The sequence below is a fragment of the Trachypithecus francoisi genome, unplaced genomic scaffold (genome assembly GCF_009764315.1).
Source record: "Trachypithecus francoisi isolate TF-2019V2 unplaced genomic scaffold, Tfra_2.0 Lachesis_group3, whole genome shotgun sequence".
NCBI lineage: Eukaryota > Metazoa > Chordata > Mammalia > Primates > Cercopithecidae > Trachypithecus > Trachypithecus francoisi.
The window spans coordinates 114,202,919-114,222,070 of record NW_022681468.1 but is presented as its reverse complement, the minus strand read 5'-3'; the positions used below and the strand labels follow the sequence as shown (position 1 = coordinate 114,222,070).

The 19,152-nt window shown below is 51.3% G+C and overlaps 2 protein-coding genes across 14 annotated transcripts in view; both read left to right on the top strand.

Moving 5' to 3' along the window:
- The window catches only part of SCAMP5 (secretory carrier membrane protein 5), a 28,246-nt gene extending 16,476 nt beyond the window's left edge, over positions 1-11,770 (top strand). Inside the window, exons 2-7 of one of the 2 annotated variants that reach the window (XM_033189337.1) lie at positions 1,362-1,413; positions 2,234-2,362; positions 6,810-6,966; positions 8,096-8,197; positions 8,647-8,764; positions 9,019-11,770. In XM_033189337.1, coding sequence (XP_033045228.1) covers positions 1,407-1,413; positions 2,234-2,362; positions 6,810-6,966; positions 8,096-8,197; positions 8,647-8,764; positions 9,019-9,213 — 708 coding nt within the window. In that variant the 5' untranslated portion in view covers positions 1,362-1,406 and the 3' untranslated portion in view covers positions 9,214-11,770. The remainder of the gene's footprint in view (positions 1-1,361; positions 1,414-2,233; positions 2,363-6,809; positions 6,967-8,095; positions 8,198-8,646; positions 8,765-9,018) is intronic. The other variant, XM_033189338.1, reaches the window with a different exon arrangement.
- Positions 11,771-13,867: 2,097 nt separating this feature from the next.
- Positions 13,868-19,152, top strand: part of PPCDC (phosphopantothenoylcysteine decarboxylase) — a 47,355-nt gene continuing 42,070 nt past the window's right edge. For 8 of the 12 annotated variants that reach the window (XM_033189331.1, XM_033189329.1, XM_033189330.1 and 5 more), the window contains exons 1-2: positions 13,868-13,924; positions 18,617-18,823. In XM_033189331.1, coding sequence (XP_033045222.1) covers positions 18,638-18,823 — 186 coding nt within the window. In that variant the 5' untranslated portion in view covers positions 13,868-13,924; positions 18,617-18,637. Of the gene's footprint in view, positions 14,023-16,236; positions 16,257-18,616; positions 18,824-19,152 lie in introns of those variants that run through there. The other 4 variants (XM_033189324.1, XM_033189326.1, XM_033189327.1 and 1 more) reach the window with 4 other exon arrangements.

The window sequence follows — 19,152 nt, the reverse complement described above, 5'->3', positions numbered from 1 at the left end:
AAGGGTCTCAGGGAGCACAGCCTGCCCACCTTGCCTCTCTAGCCTCATCTGCTGCCCCCTCATTTGCATTCTACTTTGGCCATAGTGGCTTTCTTTCCCTTATGATAGGTGGCTCATGCCTATAATCCCAGCACTTCGGGAGTCCAAAGCAGGAGGATTGCTTGAGGCCAGGAATTTGAAACCAACTGTGCAACATGGCAAGACCTCCTGTCTACAAAATATTAAAAAATTAGCATGGTAGCCTGTCCCTGTAGTCTAGCTACTCAAGAGGCTGAGGCAGGAGGATGGCTTGAGCCCAGGAGTGCCACTTTACCCCAGCCTGGGTGACAGAGTGAGACCCTGTCTGAGAAAAAACACAAGTGTGAAGCGCATTCCTAGTGAGGAACTGTCCCTGTAGGATGCTTTCCCATCTGCCTGGAAGGCTGTTTTGCCTGGGGAACTCCTCTTCTTTCTTCAGGTCTTTACTACCACTTGTATTTAATTTCCCTGAGGCTGGGTGCAGTGGCTCATTCCTATAATCCTAGCACTTTGGGAGGCTGAGGCAGGTGGATTGCTTAAGCCTAGGAATTCAAATTAGCCTGGGCAATATGGCGAAACTCAATCGCTATAAAAAAATATAAAAATTAGCTGGGCATGGTTCATTCCTATAGTTCCAGCTACTTAGGAGGCTGAGCTTGGAGGATCACCTGAGCCTGGGGAGGCTGAGGCTGCAGTGAGCTGGGTTTGTACCACTGCACTCCAGCCTGGGCAATAGAGAGAGACCCCATCTCAAAAAAAGTTTTTTTAATTAAAATAATTTAATTTCCCTGACTCCCCAGACCAGATTAGATCACCGTGACATGCTATGTATGTTTTCACGGCAACTGTGCTTGCCTTTTATATGATTTACTGCAGAGGTGATTGACTGTTTCATGGGGAGAGCAGGGACCACATCTGTCTTGCTCATTCTCTCTTCCAGCACCGTGTAAGTGTCTTAATAAATGAACAAAGGCAAAAGGAGTGAAGGGAGGCTAGCCTGTGACCAAGGCTGAGGCTCAGTCTGTAATTCAAGGTCAAGGAATAGAATGTCACTTGGCTTTCCCTATATGGGATTCCCTCCCAGGTTCCTTTCCCATCCTTGGATGGGGTTTTCGGAGGGTAGATTTTGTGCCTTGAGGCAGAGGGCGGGAGCAGCTGGGAAGGTGCAGCTGGTGGAAGGGTGGCTCTGGGAGGAGGGGAGCTGCCTCCATTGTGTTCACGGCACTGTGGGAGTGTGTGCTGGGTCCTGTCCTGGGGAGCTTGCTACCCAGATGGGGAGTAGAGAGGGACTGGGTTGAGTGTGGCCCTGATCTCATCCTTCTCTGGCTTTTCTTTCCTTCCAGTTCAGGACAAGAGGTGTGGGCAGGCCAGTGGGCACTGGTACCATCATGGCAGGTAAGGAGAGGGGCAGGCTGTGTGGGTAGGACATGACAGTGAGCATAGCGTGGATGGCCCTCTTCCTGGTCCCCTTATCTCCCCTAGTCTTTGGAGGCCAGGTTCTTTCCATCTTATTGTCCCTAAGCTTTCCCCACTTTCTCCACTGAGGCCTGAGAACCTCAACATGACATTGTCTAGCCCTGTGTCAGATCTTTGGTCCTAGAGACCAGGAATTGAGTACCTTGATGTCCTTGTCTTACTGTCCATCTGCCTGATTAGTGGCCCCCCTCCCCTCTGTCTCTATTGCTTTCTAATACTCTGAGGCCTTTTTTTATCTGGTTCAGAAGGCTCAGAGGTATAGAATGCCAAAGTTGGAGGGAACTTTAGGAACCATGTAGCCCAGCCCCCACTCCAGCAGATAAACTGAGGTCTAGAGAGGGGCGATGATTTGCCCCAGAGCACAAATGCTGAATGGAGGCTGGAACCCACATCTGTAGATTCTCATGCATCCCGCTTCCTCTGCTTGGAGCTGCTCCCACTGAGAGGGTGGCACCTTGAGGCCCCAAGACAGTGTCAGTGTCACTCAGAATTAAAAAACAATAAATGCTGTCTATCAAGGTGACATTGTTTTTTATTCTGAGTGACACTGTCTTAGGGCCTTTGGCTACTTTGGGATCATCTCAGCTGACCTGGGGAGGTAGGAATGGCTGAGTGGGGAAAACAGAGTGGCCGGTGGCCACAGGGGCCAATAGGGCAGCACAGCCAGGGAAATGATGAGCGTCTTGGATTGTGAGGGGAAAGACTGGAGGTGATGTTGTGCAATGTGTCTCATCCACAGAGAAAGTGAACAACTTCCCACCATTGCCCAAATTCATCCCGCTGAAGCCATGTTTCTACCAAGACTTTGAGGCAGACATTCCTCCCCAGCATCTCAGCATGACCAAGCGCCTCTACTACCTCTGGATGTGTGAGTGCCGTGGGATGGGGGTGGGCCAGGGTGACTGGAGGAGGAAGGAAGACTGGGCGTGCTGGGCGCAGGACGGGGTGCCCACAGGCCCGACTGTCCTTCAGTCCCACTTGTGGCATATGCATGGACCATAAGTCTTCCCCTGCCAGGCTCCCAGAGGCTTCTTCCATGGGCCACCTCCCTGACTGGGCCTCAGTTTCCCTCAACCTCCCCATCTAGGCCTCTCCTCCCTTCCTTCCCCTCCACCCTCCTTTCACAGAGCATCTGGACGGGGGTCCCTCTCTGCAGTGTAATCCCTGCCTTCTTGCTTCCCCTTTCCCTTCCACTGGAGTAACTTTCCAGGGAACATCTGGGGACTGTCAGGACCTCAGGATTCTGGATTTGGAGAGGAATCCTTCCCTCAAAACCTTATTTGTCTTGCTTTCTCTGGAAGATTGCTCAAAGAGGAGGATTCAACTGGGAGTTGGGAGCTGTGGGGTCATGTTCGCCTGGTCACTGTGCTTCCCAAGCAGCAGGTTCCTTATTTGTAGGAAGAGAGTATTGGCTTGGCGATTGCTGTGGTTCCATGCAGCTCTGTGTTGGGTGGTCTCTACCTATAAGAGTCTAATGTCAGGCACAGTGGTTCACACCTGTGATCCTGGCACTTTGGGAGGCTAAGCCAGGAGGATCACTTGAGGTAAGGAGTTTAAGACCAGCCTGGGCAACACAGCAAGACCCTGTCTCTACCGAAAATAAAAAAAAAAAATTAGGCCTGTGTGGTGGCTCACACTTGTAGTCCGGCTACTCAGGAGGCCAAGGCAGAGGATCCAATGAGCCTAGGAGTTTGAGGCCAGTGGGGGCAACATAGCAAGACCCTATCTCTTAAAAAAACTTGCTAGGAATAGTGGCACTTGCCTGTAGTCCTAGCTACTCAGGGGACTAAGGTAGGAGGATCACTTGAGCCCAGGAGTTCAAGGCTGCAGTGATCTATGATCATGCTACTGCACTCCACCCTGGGTGACAGAGTAAGCGCCTGTCTCTAAAAAAATAATTAAATAATCTAGAATTCTTTATTTAGAAAACCTTAACATCAGTGTCCTAAGGTTTTAAGGTTGAGAGTGTAAAGGCCTCATTTCTGGTGATCTGCAGCAGGTGGTGGGAAAGGTGTCTTCTTGGGGGAATGGGACTTGGCTGTGCTGAGGTTGGTTAGAAGGTACCTCTTAGGCATGTGAGGGGAAGGCAGGCTGGCTATCCTGTGCTGGGTGTGAACCCCAGGAGCCAAAGATACCCGCAGTGTGACTGCAGTTGGATTCTGCTATGTGTGACATTGCCCTCAGTGAGGCCTGCACTTAGCTGCCTACCTCGGCAGATGCTTGCACATGCCAGGAAGGTGGTAAAATATGCTGTCTTTGCAGCAGGTCCCTCATGGCATGGTAGGAAGAGGATGGGGCAGACAGACTCCGTTTCAAGGCCTGGCTTGGCGTTTGAGTGAAGAAGGGATCTCCTACCATGTAACCTGAGAGAAGGGGGGATGGGACAGGTGTGGGTAAGTCTATAGATGTTGGGAAGCAAATGAGGAAGTTACCTCTCTGATGGCTTGCATTTTTTCCATCAAATATGATGTAGTGGGGAGAGTGGGCTCAGAACGAGGCCATGGCCATGTTTGTAGACAGAAAGTGAGGACACTCTCCAAAGAAACCTGGCCCCTAAGATTTCTGGGCCACACACAAGGTCCATTTGAGGTTGGCTGATGTGAGTTTATAGTCCTGCCAGTCTTCCTCATGGGGTCCCCTTTTTTCTCAGCGACATTCAGCTCGGGTACAGATGAGAATTATGTTCATCTAGGGTGAGTGTGACCAGAAGACAGGGCAGGAGAGGGAATAAGAAAGTGAGTAATGAATTATGGAATCTAAGCTGGATAGGGGGAAGAGTGAAGACAGACAGAAACTGATGGCTAGAGAGAGAGAGGGGCTGAGCCCATGGGTATCCATTCCAGAGAGGAAGCAGAGTAATTGCAGCGGAAGTGTTTGAGCAAGGGAACTGGGGACAGGTTGGACTAGGGAGGGATGTCAACCAATGTAATAGGTTAGTGTCTTTTCTATATAAAGAGCAAATAAAATCAGTTTTTAACACCAAGCCTCCAGGAGATTTTGGGACAATGAACGGGGATAGAGGAAATACAGCTGAATGTACAGGAAAAAATGCCCACTCATTATGAGGGACCCTGAGATGGGTGACATGGTGGTCAGGCCAGGCTTGTGGGTCACCATCTGACCTGGGCTCTGGGAACTCCACTCCTGGGAACATCTCATCCAGAAGCTGGATTTAAGGGCTATAAATATCTCCTTAAGTCCTCACTAGGCACTTGCCAGGTGCTTTACTCCCAAGGAAATGTATATAACCCTTGAGGTGCTTAAGAGTTTTATTCAGAAGGCAGGACCACAGATGCCTGGCTGTTTGAGGCCATGATTGAGCCCTCCTTCGTTTGTTTGTTCAGCAGGTCTTTGTGGACTGAACTTTGTTTTCAAGAAAGGGAGTGCCCTGATGTTAGATAATGATGTGCTGCACAGACCTGGGTGTGTGTTAGTACCAGCATCATCACTTTTATCTGTAAATCTTTGAGGTCCCTGCTGGCCATGACTCAGTGACACTGTGCCTCCTAGTTCAGATAGATGAGGTGGGGACAGAGGAGGGAGAGCTCGGGTCCTGTTCTTGGGGAACTTTTAGTCTGGTTGATGGGCTGGGATTTATATCTGGGGAAACTTGAGAGCAGCCCAGGTCAGTAGAAGGTCAGAGGGATGGGAGATGATGAGGTTGTAGTAGCAAAGGAAGACTTCTTCGAAGAGCTGGCATGAGAGTTATCTAAGAAATAGATTAGGCCGGGTGCGGTGGCTCGAGCCTGTAATCCCAGCACTTTGGGAGGCCGAGACGGGCGGATTACAAGGTCAGAAGATCAAGACCATCCTGGCTAACACGTTGAAACCCCATCTCTACTAAAAAATACAAAAAACTGGCTGGGCAAGGTGGCGGGCGCCTGTAGTCCCAGCTACTCGGGAGGCTGAGGCAGGAGAATGGCGTAAACCCGGGAGGCGGAGCTTGCAGTGAGCTGAGATCCGGCCACTGCACTCCAGCCTGAGCGACAGAGCGAGACTCTGTCTCAAAGAATAAAAAAAAAAAAAAAAAAAAAAAAGAAATAGATTAGATAGCTGGGCACAGTGACGCACACCTATAATCTGGCACTGTGGGAAGCCGAGGCGGGTGGATCACCTGAGGTCAGGAGTTCGAGACCAGCCTGGCCAACTTGGCGAAGACCCATCTCTACTAAAAATACAAAAATTAGCTGGGCATGGTGGCGGGCGCCTGTAATCCCGGCTACTGGGGAGGCTGAGGCAGGAGAATCGCTTGAACCTGAGAAGTGGAGGTTGCAGTGAGCTGAGATCGCGCCACTGCACTCCAACCTGGGCTACGGAGCAAGATTCCATCTCAAAAATAAAAAAAAAAAGAAATAGATTAGATAAAGACTGAGATTCCAAGGCCGGGTGTGGTGGCTCACATCTGTAATCCCAGCACTTTGGGAGGCCTTGGCGGGTGGATCGCAAGGTCAGGAGGTGGAGACCATCCTGGCTAACAAGGTGAAAACCTGTCTCTACTAAAAAAATACAAAAAAATTAGCCGGGCATGGTGGTGGGTGCCTGTAGTTCCAACTGCTTGGGAGGCTGAGGCAGGAGAATGGCTTGAACCTGGGAGGCGGAGCTTTCAGTGAGCCAAGATCGCGCCACTGCACTGCAGCCTGGGCGACAGAGCAAGACTCTCTCTCAAAAAAAAAAAAAAAAAAAAGACTGAGATTCCAGCCGCCAATGCCTGCCCCATTTAAGTGCAAGGTAGATGGCACAATGGCTAGAAGAGATGTTTCCACAAGGCCTTTTACTTTTCTCTTTCCATGCCCCTATCTCGAAAGAGAAAGTGTAAGGTCGGTTTCCCCTGTCCTGGGCTTGGTGATTGCTGTGAGTCTGGGAGGGTGAGGGCCTGAAGCCATTCTTATAAGGACAAAAGCATTTTATCACCCTGAGGCTTTGGAGCCCTTCAAAGGGGCTTGCTGGGCAGAAGCTCTGGGTTCTGGAGCCTGTGCTCTCCAGATTTCTCAGGAGTGGGTGCTGGGGTTGTGGGAGAGGGGGGCGGTTGGTTCGAGCTCCCAGCTTGCTTTCTTACAGTCTTTACTCCTCTGTGTGTGTATGTGTGTCTCATGTGTCTCTGTATGTATTTGTTGGTACGGGTTGTGGGTCTTTTGTGTGGGTGTGAATCTGTGAATGTGTCTGCATCTCTCTGTGCTTGTCTGTGCTGTTGGCCTGGCTTGATGGTGGGTCTCTGTTGTGTTACTGGTGTGTGCGTGCCCATGTCCGTGTGCTCATGTGTCTCTCTATGGGCCTGGGTGTCTGTCTCTATGTGTGCATGTGCTCCTGGCCTGCAGTGAACAGCGTCACGCTGGCCGTGAACCTGGTGGGCTGTCTCGCGTGGCTGATCGGAGGCGGGGGAGCCACCAACTTTGGCCTCGCCTTTCTCTGGCTCATCCTCTTCACACCCTGCTCCTACGTCTGCTGGTTTCGGCCCATTTACAAGGCCTTCAAGTAAGTGGTTGGTACTAACTGCAGTGCCTAGCCGTCTCTTTGCCTGTCTCCCCTGCCTCTTCTCCAAATCTTTTCTCACTTCTTTTTTTTTTTTTTTTTACCCTCCCCCAAACTCACTTTCCCTTGTTCACCTTTGGCTCAGATTGCTAGGTAGGGCTGGGCTTGGGCTTTCTGGGGGTGCCAGATTGAGGTGAGAGGCCTGAGAGTGAGTTCCTTTCCTCCTCACTCTACCCTTAGATAGGGGAAATATAGAGAGACCAGGCCTATTTTTTCTTCTGTCATCACCTTCCTCGGGCAGCTGCCTGTTAAATTTTGCCTGTGGGGCTGCCTGTCTTGGTGGAGCTACCCATCCTACTACCTGTGGGGCTAGCCGACTTGGTGCCAAGGACACCATCTATCCATGTGCCAATGGAACCAGCCAGCCATGCACCATGGACGCTGTTCATGTGCAATGAGGTCATCCAACTGTGTGCCAAAGGGAACACCCATCCACGTATCAGTGGAACTTGCTGTCTTGGTGCCAGTGGGTGCCCACCTAGTGCCAAATGGCATTTTCAATCTTTGTGCCCATGTGACTGTTCATCAATGTGCCAAGGCTACCTGTCTTAGTGCCAGGAGAATATCCATCTCAATGCTGATGGGGCCTTACATCTCTCTGTGCCAATCAGGCCATCTATCTAAGTGCCAATTAGCTACTATTTTGGTGCCAATAGGGTGTCCGTTCTAGAGCCAGTGAGACTTTCTATCTCTGAGCCTATGGGACCATCCATCCATGTACCAGTGGAGCTAGCTGTCTTGGTGCCAGTGTCCATCCCCTTGACACTGAGACTGTTTATTCCTGCCTCAATGGAGCCATCTATTTCTATGCCAATAAGCCGTCCATCCATGTAACAGTGGGTGGTCTGTTCATGAGGAAATCCCTCCCTGTGTAATGTTGCAACACACAGGTCTACCATGTAGAAACTTGCAAAGATGTATGGGTAAAACTATCCCATTCTGACCTCTCAATTAAGGCCTTTAAATGTCTTCTGTCCATTATGCACTTAAACTTGGAAGGGCTTGGGGGCCTTGAAGGCAGGGAAGCCCTGGCCTTCTGCCCAGGTGACGGGAGCCACCTCCTCTGCCACAGGACTGACAGCTCCTTCAGTTTCATGGCATTCTTCTTTACCTTCATGGCTCAGTTGGTCATCAGCATCATCCAGGCCGTGGGCATCCCAGGCTGGGGCGTCTGGTAAGAGGCAGGGGTGTGGCCTGGGGCTGGAAGGGGTGGCACTGCGGGTGTATCTTTTGGGTACCTTTGTGTGCTAAGCTGCCTAGCCTATGGGGCCTGAGTGACATGGGTTGTTGGGAGAGTGAGAGGATTCGGGATAGTGTAGTAGTACAGCCATAGCATCAGAGGGAAGGAGAACCTGGCAGTGGTTTCTTGGGGGCTGAGGGGTGTCAGGGATTATGGGAAAATCTGGGGAAAGGAAGTGTTGTATCTGTAGAGCACCTCTGAGCCACAGGGAAGGGGTCTTCTTGAGCCACTGACACAGGCCCTTTGGGTATCAGTAAGATGGTCCCTCTTTATCCAGTGATATGTTTCCTCCCTGTGACAATGAGATGGTCCCTTCCTCTGGGAGAGGGGCTCCTGGGCACCGCCCATCCTGCCCACAGCCCCACACTGGCCTCTTCCTGCAGCGGCTGGATTGCCACCATCTCCTTCTTCGGAACGAACATTGGCTCGGCGGTGGTGATGCTAATTCCCACTGTCATGTTCACAGTGATGGCCGTCTTTTCCTTCATCGCCCTCAGCATGGTATGTGGTCCCCTCAAGGGTGAGAAGGTGGCTTTGGGAAGTGGCTGTGTTCTGAAACAAGCCCTCCTCCAATTTACAAGAGGATCCTGAGGTCTTCCAAGAGATTCACTCTGGAATGGCTTGCAGGACTCTCCTACAGAGGCATGCATAGGGAGGAAGCACTGTTTTTTTTTTACAGATGGGTCCCATCTATTTCCTGGATGGGCTGTCTTTTCTCTTTGATTAACCCTTTCTTATGCTCTTTTTTCCTACAGGTTCATAAATTTTACCGGGGAAGTGGGGGGAGTTTCAGCAAAGCTCAGGAGGAGTGGACAACAGGGGCATGGAAGAATCCACACGTGCAGCAGGCGGCCCAGAATGCAGCCATGGGGGCAGCCCAGGGTGCCATGAATCAGCCTCAGACTCAGTATTCCGCCACCCCCAACTACACATACTCCAATGAGATGTGAACCAGCCACACCTACCAGGTGGCAGGGCTGGGGCCATTAGGACAGGGGGCTCAAGCCACATCGTCATTTGTGGTGACCAAGCAGGGTTCCCCCTTTCCTTTTTCTCCTTCCCTACTTTCTACAAAGGACCAGAGTTTTATACATATATATATATATATATATATATATATATATATGTATATGTATATATGTATATGTCTGTCCCCCAGCCCACAACCTTTGTATTCTGCTCTTGGCACTCAGCTGTGGGCTGCACGTGGAGCTGTCCCGTGCGGTGGTAGCTGTGTCCGTGTCCCCTCGTGAAATAGTGTGAAGTGGAGGTCTCTTGTTGTGGTGCTAGATGTGTGTTTAGAGCTAAACCAGCCCCCACCCCCACCCTCCACCTGCCCCTCCTGCCCCTTGCCCCTCTGACCCTGGCCAGTGACCCCTCACGGGGCCAGGGGATGCATAGCAGAAAGACTGGCCCCTTCCTAGGGTTATGAGCTGGAACTGCTTCCACTTTCAGTCTTCCTGGGAAGCAGCAGTTTTTAGCACTCTTGGTGGTGGGTGGGAGGATGGGTACAAGCCAGGGATATTCCCTTGCTCTTCTCATCCGTCCAGGCCTCCCCTCCCTCAGCCTCCTTCTCCTTCATCTGTTCCCTAATGTCACATTCCCTATGCTATCTTCCCTTGCCCAGGATCTGTCTGTCTCTTTCCTAGGTGGCTTTTCTTTGTCTTCCCCGAGGCTGAGTATCCCAGTTTTATCTGCTCCTGAGACTGAGCCCAGATCCCCAAATCTAACTTGATTTACAGTTCAAGGAAGCTGATGAGGGAGCTGGGCCTTACCCCTGATGTAGGAGGGGCACACAGCTGGGGGTGCAGAGCCCATCTGGGTAGCTGACCCCCAGGGGATGGAAATGCAGGGTTTCTGCTTGGGCCTGAGAGTCTGGTCTGCAGGGGCAGGCTCCTCTTTTCTCTCCCCTGCCTTCTCCTCCTTCTCTCCCCAGAGCCCCCTTGAGCCCCTCTGCATATGTCCCTCTGTCTCCTCCCCATGCCCCCAGCTGCTGTAGCTTGATTCTCCTACCCTGACCGCACCATGTGCTAGGTGGCATCTGCCTTACTGCCTTCCCTGAGGAGTTGGGACATGCTGGGCAGTTGTCAGATGTAAAGGCACAGCTGGAGCAGAGGTCATGTCAGTAATGATTGGTCCCTGGGGGAGGTCTGGCTGGCACCAGCACACTGGGGCATCTAGGTATCTCTCCGTGACTACTGGATTCCTGGGAGCAGTAGCTGTTCTGTTTGGATCTGGTAGAAGGGACGGGCTCAGAGGGCTAGGCCCAGAGGGAAGGTCAGAGGAGAAGGCAGGCAGGGTCCAGTGAGAGGGGAGCATGCCTTCCCCCACCCTGACTTGCTCTTGGTCACAGGGCAGTTCTGGGCACTTGAACTCAGGGCCCAAGCAGAAGCACAGGCCCAGTCCTGGCTGTAAGCACAATGGCCTGAATGGGATTTCAGGTTAGGCGGGATGGGAGGGGAGGCTCTCTGGCTTTAGTTTTGTTTTGTTTTCCAAATCAAGGTAACTTGCTCCCCTCTGCCTACAGACCTTGGTCTTGGCTTGTCCTCACCCAGTCAGAACTCCCTAGCACTTTCAGGAGAGTGGTTTTAGGCCCATGGGGCTGCTCTATTCCAAGCGGTATAAGAATATGGCTGGTAGAGGCTCCAGCTGTGTGCAGAGCCTGAAGGGGAGTGGGTTCTCACCCAAAGAGCATTTGCCCATTTCCCACCTTCCCTTCTCCCAACAGAAGCCTACCTGAGCTGTTTGGACAAAAATCCAAACCCTGCTTGGCTACTCTGGCCTGGCTTCAGCTTGGAACCTAACACCTAGGCTTCCAGGCCACCCTGAGCCAGGGGCCTCCGGAAGTTCTCTTCCTGATGGTCCTTTAGGTTTGGGCCACAAAATATAATTACCTCTCCTCTCTCCCATTTTCTCTCTAGGGAGCAATGGTCACAGTCCCTGGTACCTGAAAAGGGACCCTAGGTCTAGGCCCTTCTTCCTTTTCCCTTTCTCTCTCCTATCCCAGACCTTTGGCTCCCTTTTCCTTCTCTCTCTGGTGGCTCCAGGAGGCCTGTGATCTAGCTCCCTGCTTAGCACCCATGACCTGTTGGATGTTACCTCCAATCAATATCCTGTCCTACCTGCCTCTTTGGCTCAGACCTATGTGGCCACACTCTGGCTCTACCCTTGGGAAAGCCTGATCCTGGTGTGTGGCCCAGCTTATTCAGGCCCTGGGATGCTGCATCTCCAGGCAACTATGCACTTTCCCAGGGAAGGAACCAGTATGAGAAGTGGGGGCAGGGCACACATTTATCTTTGCAGGAAAGTCTGTCCTGGGGTAGAGTGGAGGAGGGCCCAGGTCAGTTCTGGGGTCCCAGTGACCTGCTTTGCTATTCTCCTGGTGCCGCTGCTGCTCCCTATTTCTGGAGCTGGATGTTCCCCAGCTGGCAGTTGAGCTGCCTGAGCCAACGTGTCTGTCTTTGGTAACTGAGTGAACCATAATAAAGGGGAACATTTGGCCCTGTGTGTTCTGCTGTGTCATGTGTCTTCCTGTGGGCTTGCGTGGAGCCTCATGGCAGGCTGTGGGGCAGGGGCATGAAAGTATGGGGGGCTGGGTGGGTCTGTGGTCTGTCATTCCTGGGATCTAGAGCTATACGACCCTGTGTGGCTCTTTATCTGATGCAGCCTTGCGTAGGTGATGAAATTGCCACCGAGGCTCCCTGCCTTGGGGGGAGGAAGTGGAAGAAGCAGGCTTGATAGGCCGGGCGCGGTGGCTTATGCCTGTAATCCTAGTACTTTGGGAGGCCAAGGCAGGTGGATCACGAGGTCAGGAGATCGAGACCATCCTGGCTAACAAGGTGAAACCCCGTCTCTACTAAAAATACAAAAAATTAACCAGGCATGGAGGCGGGCACCTGTAGTCCCAGCTACTTGGGAAGCTGAGGCAGGAGAATGGCGTGAACCTGGGAGGTAGAGCTTGCAGTGAGCCAAGATCACGCCACTGCGCTCCAGCCTGGGAGACAGAGCAAGACTCCATCTCAAAAAAAAAAAAAAAAAAAGAAGCAGGCTGGATCCCTGGGTAAGGGATGGTTTGGCCCAGATAGTCCATTGCAGCCAAGGGCAGGGGTAGAGCAGAGGCCCCACCTCAGCTCAGGGCAGGGGACCCACAGCTGCTTTAGCCACCTCAATGAATACAGAGGTTTCTGGGGCCTGTGAAGGCTAAAAAATGAAAAGGGCAGGGAAGCATGCCCAATGTGCACTCTCCTGCTGCCTTCCCTTTGCCCATTCGATGCCCTCCACCTGGATCGCTGTTGGGATCCTGTATCTAAGCTCCTGGCTGTCCTTCAAGATTCATCTCAAGTCACTCCTTCAAGAAGGCTTTCCTGCCTGGAGGTGTTGCTTCCTCATGGAGGATCTTACCCTGTCATTTTCTGTGTCCCTGTTTGTGTCAAGAACAGGGACGCATCTGATTTATCCTGTATCCCGTGTGTATCCTGTGCACCTAAAATAGAAGAACCTTGGTAAATATTCAGCATTAAGTGCCCCGAGCCCTCTTTTACTAAGGACCTGCCAACATGGGCCCCATTCGCACTAACACCATGAAGATGGCCCTTTTCTATACTCCATCATAAAAAAGTGCTACACGCACCCGGGCAGCAACTTCCACACAAACAAGCACATGTGAAAGGAGAGCACCATTATTTCCAGCAAAAAGCTCCCCAGGCCTGGGTGCAGTGGCTTAACTCCTGTAATCTCTGCACTTTGGGAGGCCAAGGTGGGCAGATTGCTTGAGCCTAGGAGTTTGAGACCAGCCTTGGCAATAGAGTGAGAACCCGTCTCTACAAAAAATACAAACACTAGTCTGGCATGATGGCACACTCCTGTAGTCCCAGCTACTCAATAGGCTGAGATAGGAGGATGGCTTGAGCCCGAAAGGTGGAGGTTGCAGTGAGTGGAGATAGCACCACTGCACTCCAGTCTGGGTGACAGAGCCAGTCCCTGTCTCAAAAAGAAAAAAAAAAAAGCTCCACAACAAGATAGTAGGCTAGAACATGCATGTGATGAAGCTGATTTGAAGGGCTCAGTGAGCTGTATCTCCATCAAGTTGCAGGAGGAGAAGAGAGAAAGGAGAGGTAATCATGTTCCTGAGGTCTCAGGCCTGAATTAGGAGATCACTGAAGTATTAACAGATCCTGATATTAAGGAAATGCTGATGGTTTTGGACTTTAGCAGTCTGTCCAACCTACAGGTCACTCAGCCGACAGTGGGGATGAATTTCAAAACGCCATATGGAGCTGTTTGAATCTTTTTGGGATACTGTAATATTTTCAATAAACCTGGGACAACAGCAAAAAAAAAAAAAAAAAAAGAACAAAAAAAGGCTCCAAGCAACGAGCAGTGTGTGTGGGGCTGATAGGAGTGAGGAGAGGTGGTCGGACAGTTATGCCAGCCCCTATCGAGAGTCCCAGCAATACAAAGAACAGTGAGCCAGGGTTTGCTCCAGGATTTCCCCAGTGGACTACGACTCCTGGAAGGCAGAGAAGTGGACTACAGCTCCCAGAAGGCTGCGCGACACACAGCCAGCACGGTGCTCTCGTGAAGCGTGACAGTCAGATTCCGCGGGAGGGCGGCAGAGATACCGCGATATTTGGGATCAGCCCCGAGACGCCTCTGGCGCGGGTGAGCAGTGGAACGGGGCTGGGAAGCTGGGTTCTCGCGGCGGCGCGGGAGGAGAGGTTCGGGGAGCTGTGTCTGCGAGCGTGGGTCCGTGGCTGTCTGTATGTGTCCTCACTTTCCCCTCTGTGCCCATGAAACGCTGCTTGCGACCGTGCGTGGGTAGGCGGCTGTGCATCTGTGCGACCTGCCTTTCCCGGCTGTACGGGTGGGGCCGCCTGGAGCAGGAGGGACTCCCGAGCCCAGAGTGGAGGGTTTGCATCTGGGTTTGCATCTGTGCACGTCTAGCCCAACTTTGTGCTGCTCTGCGATTATTTGTCCAGCGTCGTTTAATCTAGTTTAAATGATGGCCGTGTCAGCTCCTCACACTTAGCGCTTACTCGGGCTGCCCAAAGTACAAAGTGTATTTTAAAAGTTGGTAAAATTAAAAAAGGAAAGCCATGGGATATTGGAAGTAGCCCTAGGCCTGCCAAAAAGTGCAGAATGCCATTTAAAAATTAGGCCAAATCTTGTTGGAAAAGAACTTCCTGCTGTCCTTGAAGTATTTGGAAGTAGGTGCTAGATGGTGAGCCGGAGAGGTTCCCAAGTTGGGGAAGTGGTGGGTGTCTTGGACCAGGGGTTTCCATCTCTCTCACAGTGGCTGGGAAGTAGCAATACGCAGTCACTGCCTTTCTAGTAGCCCACGTGTGTGAGTGTGTGTGTTAGGTACATTCATCCTTCAGTATCCGCAGGGGATTGCGGTATACTTTTTTTTTTTTTTTTTTTCCGAGACAGGATCTCATTCTGTGACCCAGGCTGGAGTGCAGTGGTGGGAACATAGCTCACCGCAGCCTCTACCTCCTGGGCTCAAGGGATTCTCCTGCCTAGGTCCCCTGTGTAGCTGGAACCACAGGCATAAGCCACCACACCCGGCTAATTTTTATTTTATTTTTGTAGAGACAGGGTCTCACCATGTTGCCCAGGCTAGTCTCAAACCCCTGGCTCAAGCAATCCTCCTTCCTTGGTCTCTCAAAATGCTGGCATTACTGATGTGAGCCACCACATCAGCCCTCCCGTATACTCTTTTTTTCTTTTTTTTTTTTTTTTGAGTCAGGGTTTTACTCTGTTGCCTAGGCTAGCGTGTAGTGGTGTGATCATAGCTCACTGCAACCTCGAACTCCCTGGGCTCACATGATCCTCCCACCTCAGCCTCCCAAGTAGCTGGGACTACAGGCACAAGCTACCATGCCCCACCATATAATTTAAATCATCTCCAGATTACTTATAAAACCTGATACAGTGTAAATGCCATGTAAATAGTTACACACTGTTTTTATTGTGGTACAATTTAGTAATAATTTATTATTATACAATATAAATTACAATAATAATTTATTATTATTATCATATTTTGAAACAGTCTCTGTCACCCAGGCTGGAGTGCAGTGGCAAAAACATGGCTTACTGCAGCCTTCTAGGCTCAAGCGATCCTCCTGCCTCAGCCTCCCAAGTAGTTGAGACCACAGGCATGTGCCACCACACCTAATTTGTAAATTTTTTGTAGAGCTGGCATCTTGCTATGTTGCCCAGGCTGGTCTCAAGTGCCTAGGCTCAAGCAGTCCCCCCACCTTGCCCTCTTAAATTGCTGGGATTACAGGTGTAAGCTGGAGCAGAACCCTGGGCAGCCGGTAGTGAGGGGCTTTGATGTTAGGCTAAAGGATTCAGGCTCATAATGGATCTTGGATCCCTGCCTACCCACCACCCACTTTCCTTGTTTGGTTCTGCTTTGTCTTAGGCTCAGGTCTCATCCTTCCTGTATTGAGCTTGAACGTATACCCTGTCTGGCCTTGCTTTCCTTGCTCCCGTCTTTAGTCTGGTTCTGTGCCAGCTCCACCTTTGCCCATATAGGGACTGGCAGGTATCCCTGAAACCTAAAACTCTGCCCTGAATTAAACTCATCAGAGGAGACTTAAACACACAAGCCGAGGCTCTTTGTGCTGTCTGTCCCTGTCTTTCTAGAGGATAGAGAAGCTGTCATTTTTCTCGCTGTGGCTTACCTGCTTGGCTTGGTGCCCTGGGATCTTGAGGCTCAGTAATCACAGCCTGCCCCATAATCTGCCTGCTTGCCAACTCTTTTTGCTGCTCAGGAGTTCCTGTTAGTTCAGCAGAGCCCAGGGAAGTGAGGTAGTGTCTCCAGCTACCCTTCCTGTGCAAATAGGTGACTCCAACAGGATCTGGTTAGGGTAATAGACTTACTGGTTTGGAATTTGATCCTCTTTGCAAGCAGACAAAGGAATCCTGCCAGCTGTCACCCTTCCTGGAATTCTCAGGTTGAACTGATTTGACCTCGCCTCCAAATGTTAGTTAAATGATTCACTTTCTATTCCTCAAGTATATTAAACACACACATACACACACACACCCTCTTTTTTAGGAAGGTAGGTAGGTTTGATCCTTAGCACAGCTCTACTAAGCAGGCTAAGTACTATATTTCGGACTATAGTGCCTGCTGTGGGGAAGCAGTTGAAGTCACTAATATAGATTCCTGCCCCAAATTTAACTGATTGTTTTCTGTAACCTGTTTCCTACGAATGAGATCAGCTTGATGTGGATGAGGTTCAGGGGCCTCAGAGATAAAATTTGGCTTCTGGTTTTGCAGGAATCTACCTATCCTAGCACCAGTTGGCTAGGGTGGGACAGGGTCAGGGTTTGAGATCTGGCAGGTAGGTTTCCCTGGAGAATAAACAGTGTGCTTCCATCATCTACCAGTGATGTGTTCTGGGAAGAAGCTGACTGGTAGGCATTCTGTACCTTGTCAGATGCTAACAGGGCTCCCCACTCCCTGGAGTAAACTGAGTTCTCCGACTCTGACCAAGCATTGCCCTGCAGTGGAGCAAACATTGAGATTACTGGCAAATCAAACTTTGGGTGATCTTGCCCTAGGGAACCAGCCTATGATTAACCCCTGCTGAGAAGTGGGATAATGCAGCCAAACATGATCCTCAGCCCATGTGGGTTGTGCCCAAGCACTGAAGGCAAATCCTGGGCAGAGAGGCTAGAGAGCCAAGGGGCCTGTGAGTGAAGAGGAGACGGGCCCCTGTGGGTGCTCAGCCATGGAGGTAGCCATTGGGCGACTCACCAGCACTACTTCCTGACTTCCTGGGCAGCTGCCTGGGTTTCCCTTGCCCTGCTGGTTCTTTTTTGAGTGTATCTTCTAGGACCTTCTGTTTTGTACGGAGAGCCCCTTACTGTTCTCTTTCATGTATTGACTCAAAGTTTCTGCTGGAAGGAGCTTCAGAGATCATCTGGTCCTACCTCTGCATTTTTCTGATGAAGGGACAGGTCCAGGGAGGGAATGACCCTGGACCAAGGTCACTCCAGGTCAGGAGCACACCATGGTCAGGGCCCAGGGCTTCTGATTCACAGGCTGGGTATCTGTGTTCTGCCCCACACTGCCTTAGAGGGTGTAGTTATTCATTCAGCACATGTTCAGGACTGCCAGCTAGTGGACTGCTGGTTGGCAATTAGACCTGATCACACATTCAGGAAGCTTGCTGGTGGAGGGAGAGGCAAGGGAACTGATGTGTAAATTGAGTCTGTGATCACCAAAAAGGTACATCCCAGGGAAGGACTGATCTCAGATAATTTCAGACAGGTGTGATTCCTGTCTTCTCGAACTCAACCTACAGATTCCCCAGAGGCAGCTACTGTGTTTTCCACAATTCCTTTGCATGGTGTTCAGTGTAATCGGTCCTCAGTGATGGTTGCTGATGAAGCATGTTCTGCTGGCCCAACCTGCAGCGTGTAGGTTTTGGTGTCCATCAGCCATATTATCAAGAGCACTCACTTCTAGCAACGTCTGAGAGTCAGAGGAAGAAGCAAACCAGCTAGTCTCCTGGGGTGGCCTGCATCCTCTTTATGCTGGTTTCTTCCTGGGCTTTGATTTGTACGGTGGTGCCCATCTTGATTAACAGACAGGGACAGAGAGGCAAATCTCTTGGCTCCCTGGGGCACCCAAACCTCCTTGTTGCCCAGGGTTCCACCTCATGAGCATCTTTGGAACCCATCCCCTCCTGCCACTTCCTTTCACCATTCAGCCCAGTCCACTGCAGCAGCTCCTGTCACCTTCCAGTCTCTCCACTAGCAGGGTCCCTTTGACACTATGACCAGGTGCCAGCACCATCTTTCTAAAACCGAAACTCCTCACCCTGGCCCTCGCTGCCCATGGCATTCTGGCCTCACCCCGACTTTCAGCCTCACCTCCTGCCCCTCCAGCACCCCACATCACATTCCAGCTTCACTACTAAGGCACTCCCTGTTCCCCAACCTGCCGCCCTCCTTCAGGACCTTCACCTTTGCAAGATTGTTCCTTCTTTTGAAGTGATTTCTTCCCATCTCTGAAAAACTAACTCGTCCTTCAGGACTCAACCCTAACATCATCTTTTCTGGGATGCAGCCTCTGACTTCCAGAGATGGTCACTGTGAGCAGCCACGGCACCCGGGACGCCCTTCCCCACAGCACTGCAACATTCCCTTGTGACTGACTGGCCCGGGTGTGGGGATGGCATCTCACTTTCTTATCAGACTGTGTGCTCCCTGAAGCCGGGACTGCTGATCCCTTTAGCTGCCTTAGCCTCTGGCGTGGGGCCTAACACATGGTCCTGCATACATTCTGGTCGAGTGTATGAATGAAGAGGGTGGCCCTTGTTCTGCTTTTAGATCCTAAATCCTGACAGCTTTATGGAGCCCAGGCCTGGCAAGCTCCCAGAACTTGAAGCCACCAGACCCCACATGGAACCAAAGGCCTCCTGTCCAACTGCTGCACCCTTGGTGGAGAGAAAATTCCATGTTCTTGTGGGTGTCACGGGGAGTGTTGCAGCCCTGAAGTCACCTCTTCTGGTGTCAAAGCTTTTGGACATTCCTGGGGTGAGTATCCTCACCAGACAAGCATGGCAGCCTCCGGCATGGAGGCCAGTGCTCCTGGGGACAGCCCATTGTTCTGCAGTGCGTGCAGTTTTCTTTTTCTTTATCATGTTAATCATGCTTGTGGAGGTCCTGTGTGTGTAGTGCTCTGTGGAGGATTCAGGAGACAGAGACCAGTGTCCAGTGTAACCAAGGGCTAGATTAGATAGTACAGACAGAGCATGAGGGGAGGCTGGGAAAGGACCCGGTGAACGGAGGGTTTGGGCTCCCATACATTAACCCTGGGAATCTGTGAAGTCCTGTGTGGGAGGAGGGCTGGTTGGAGAAGTACA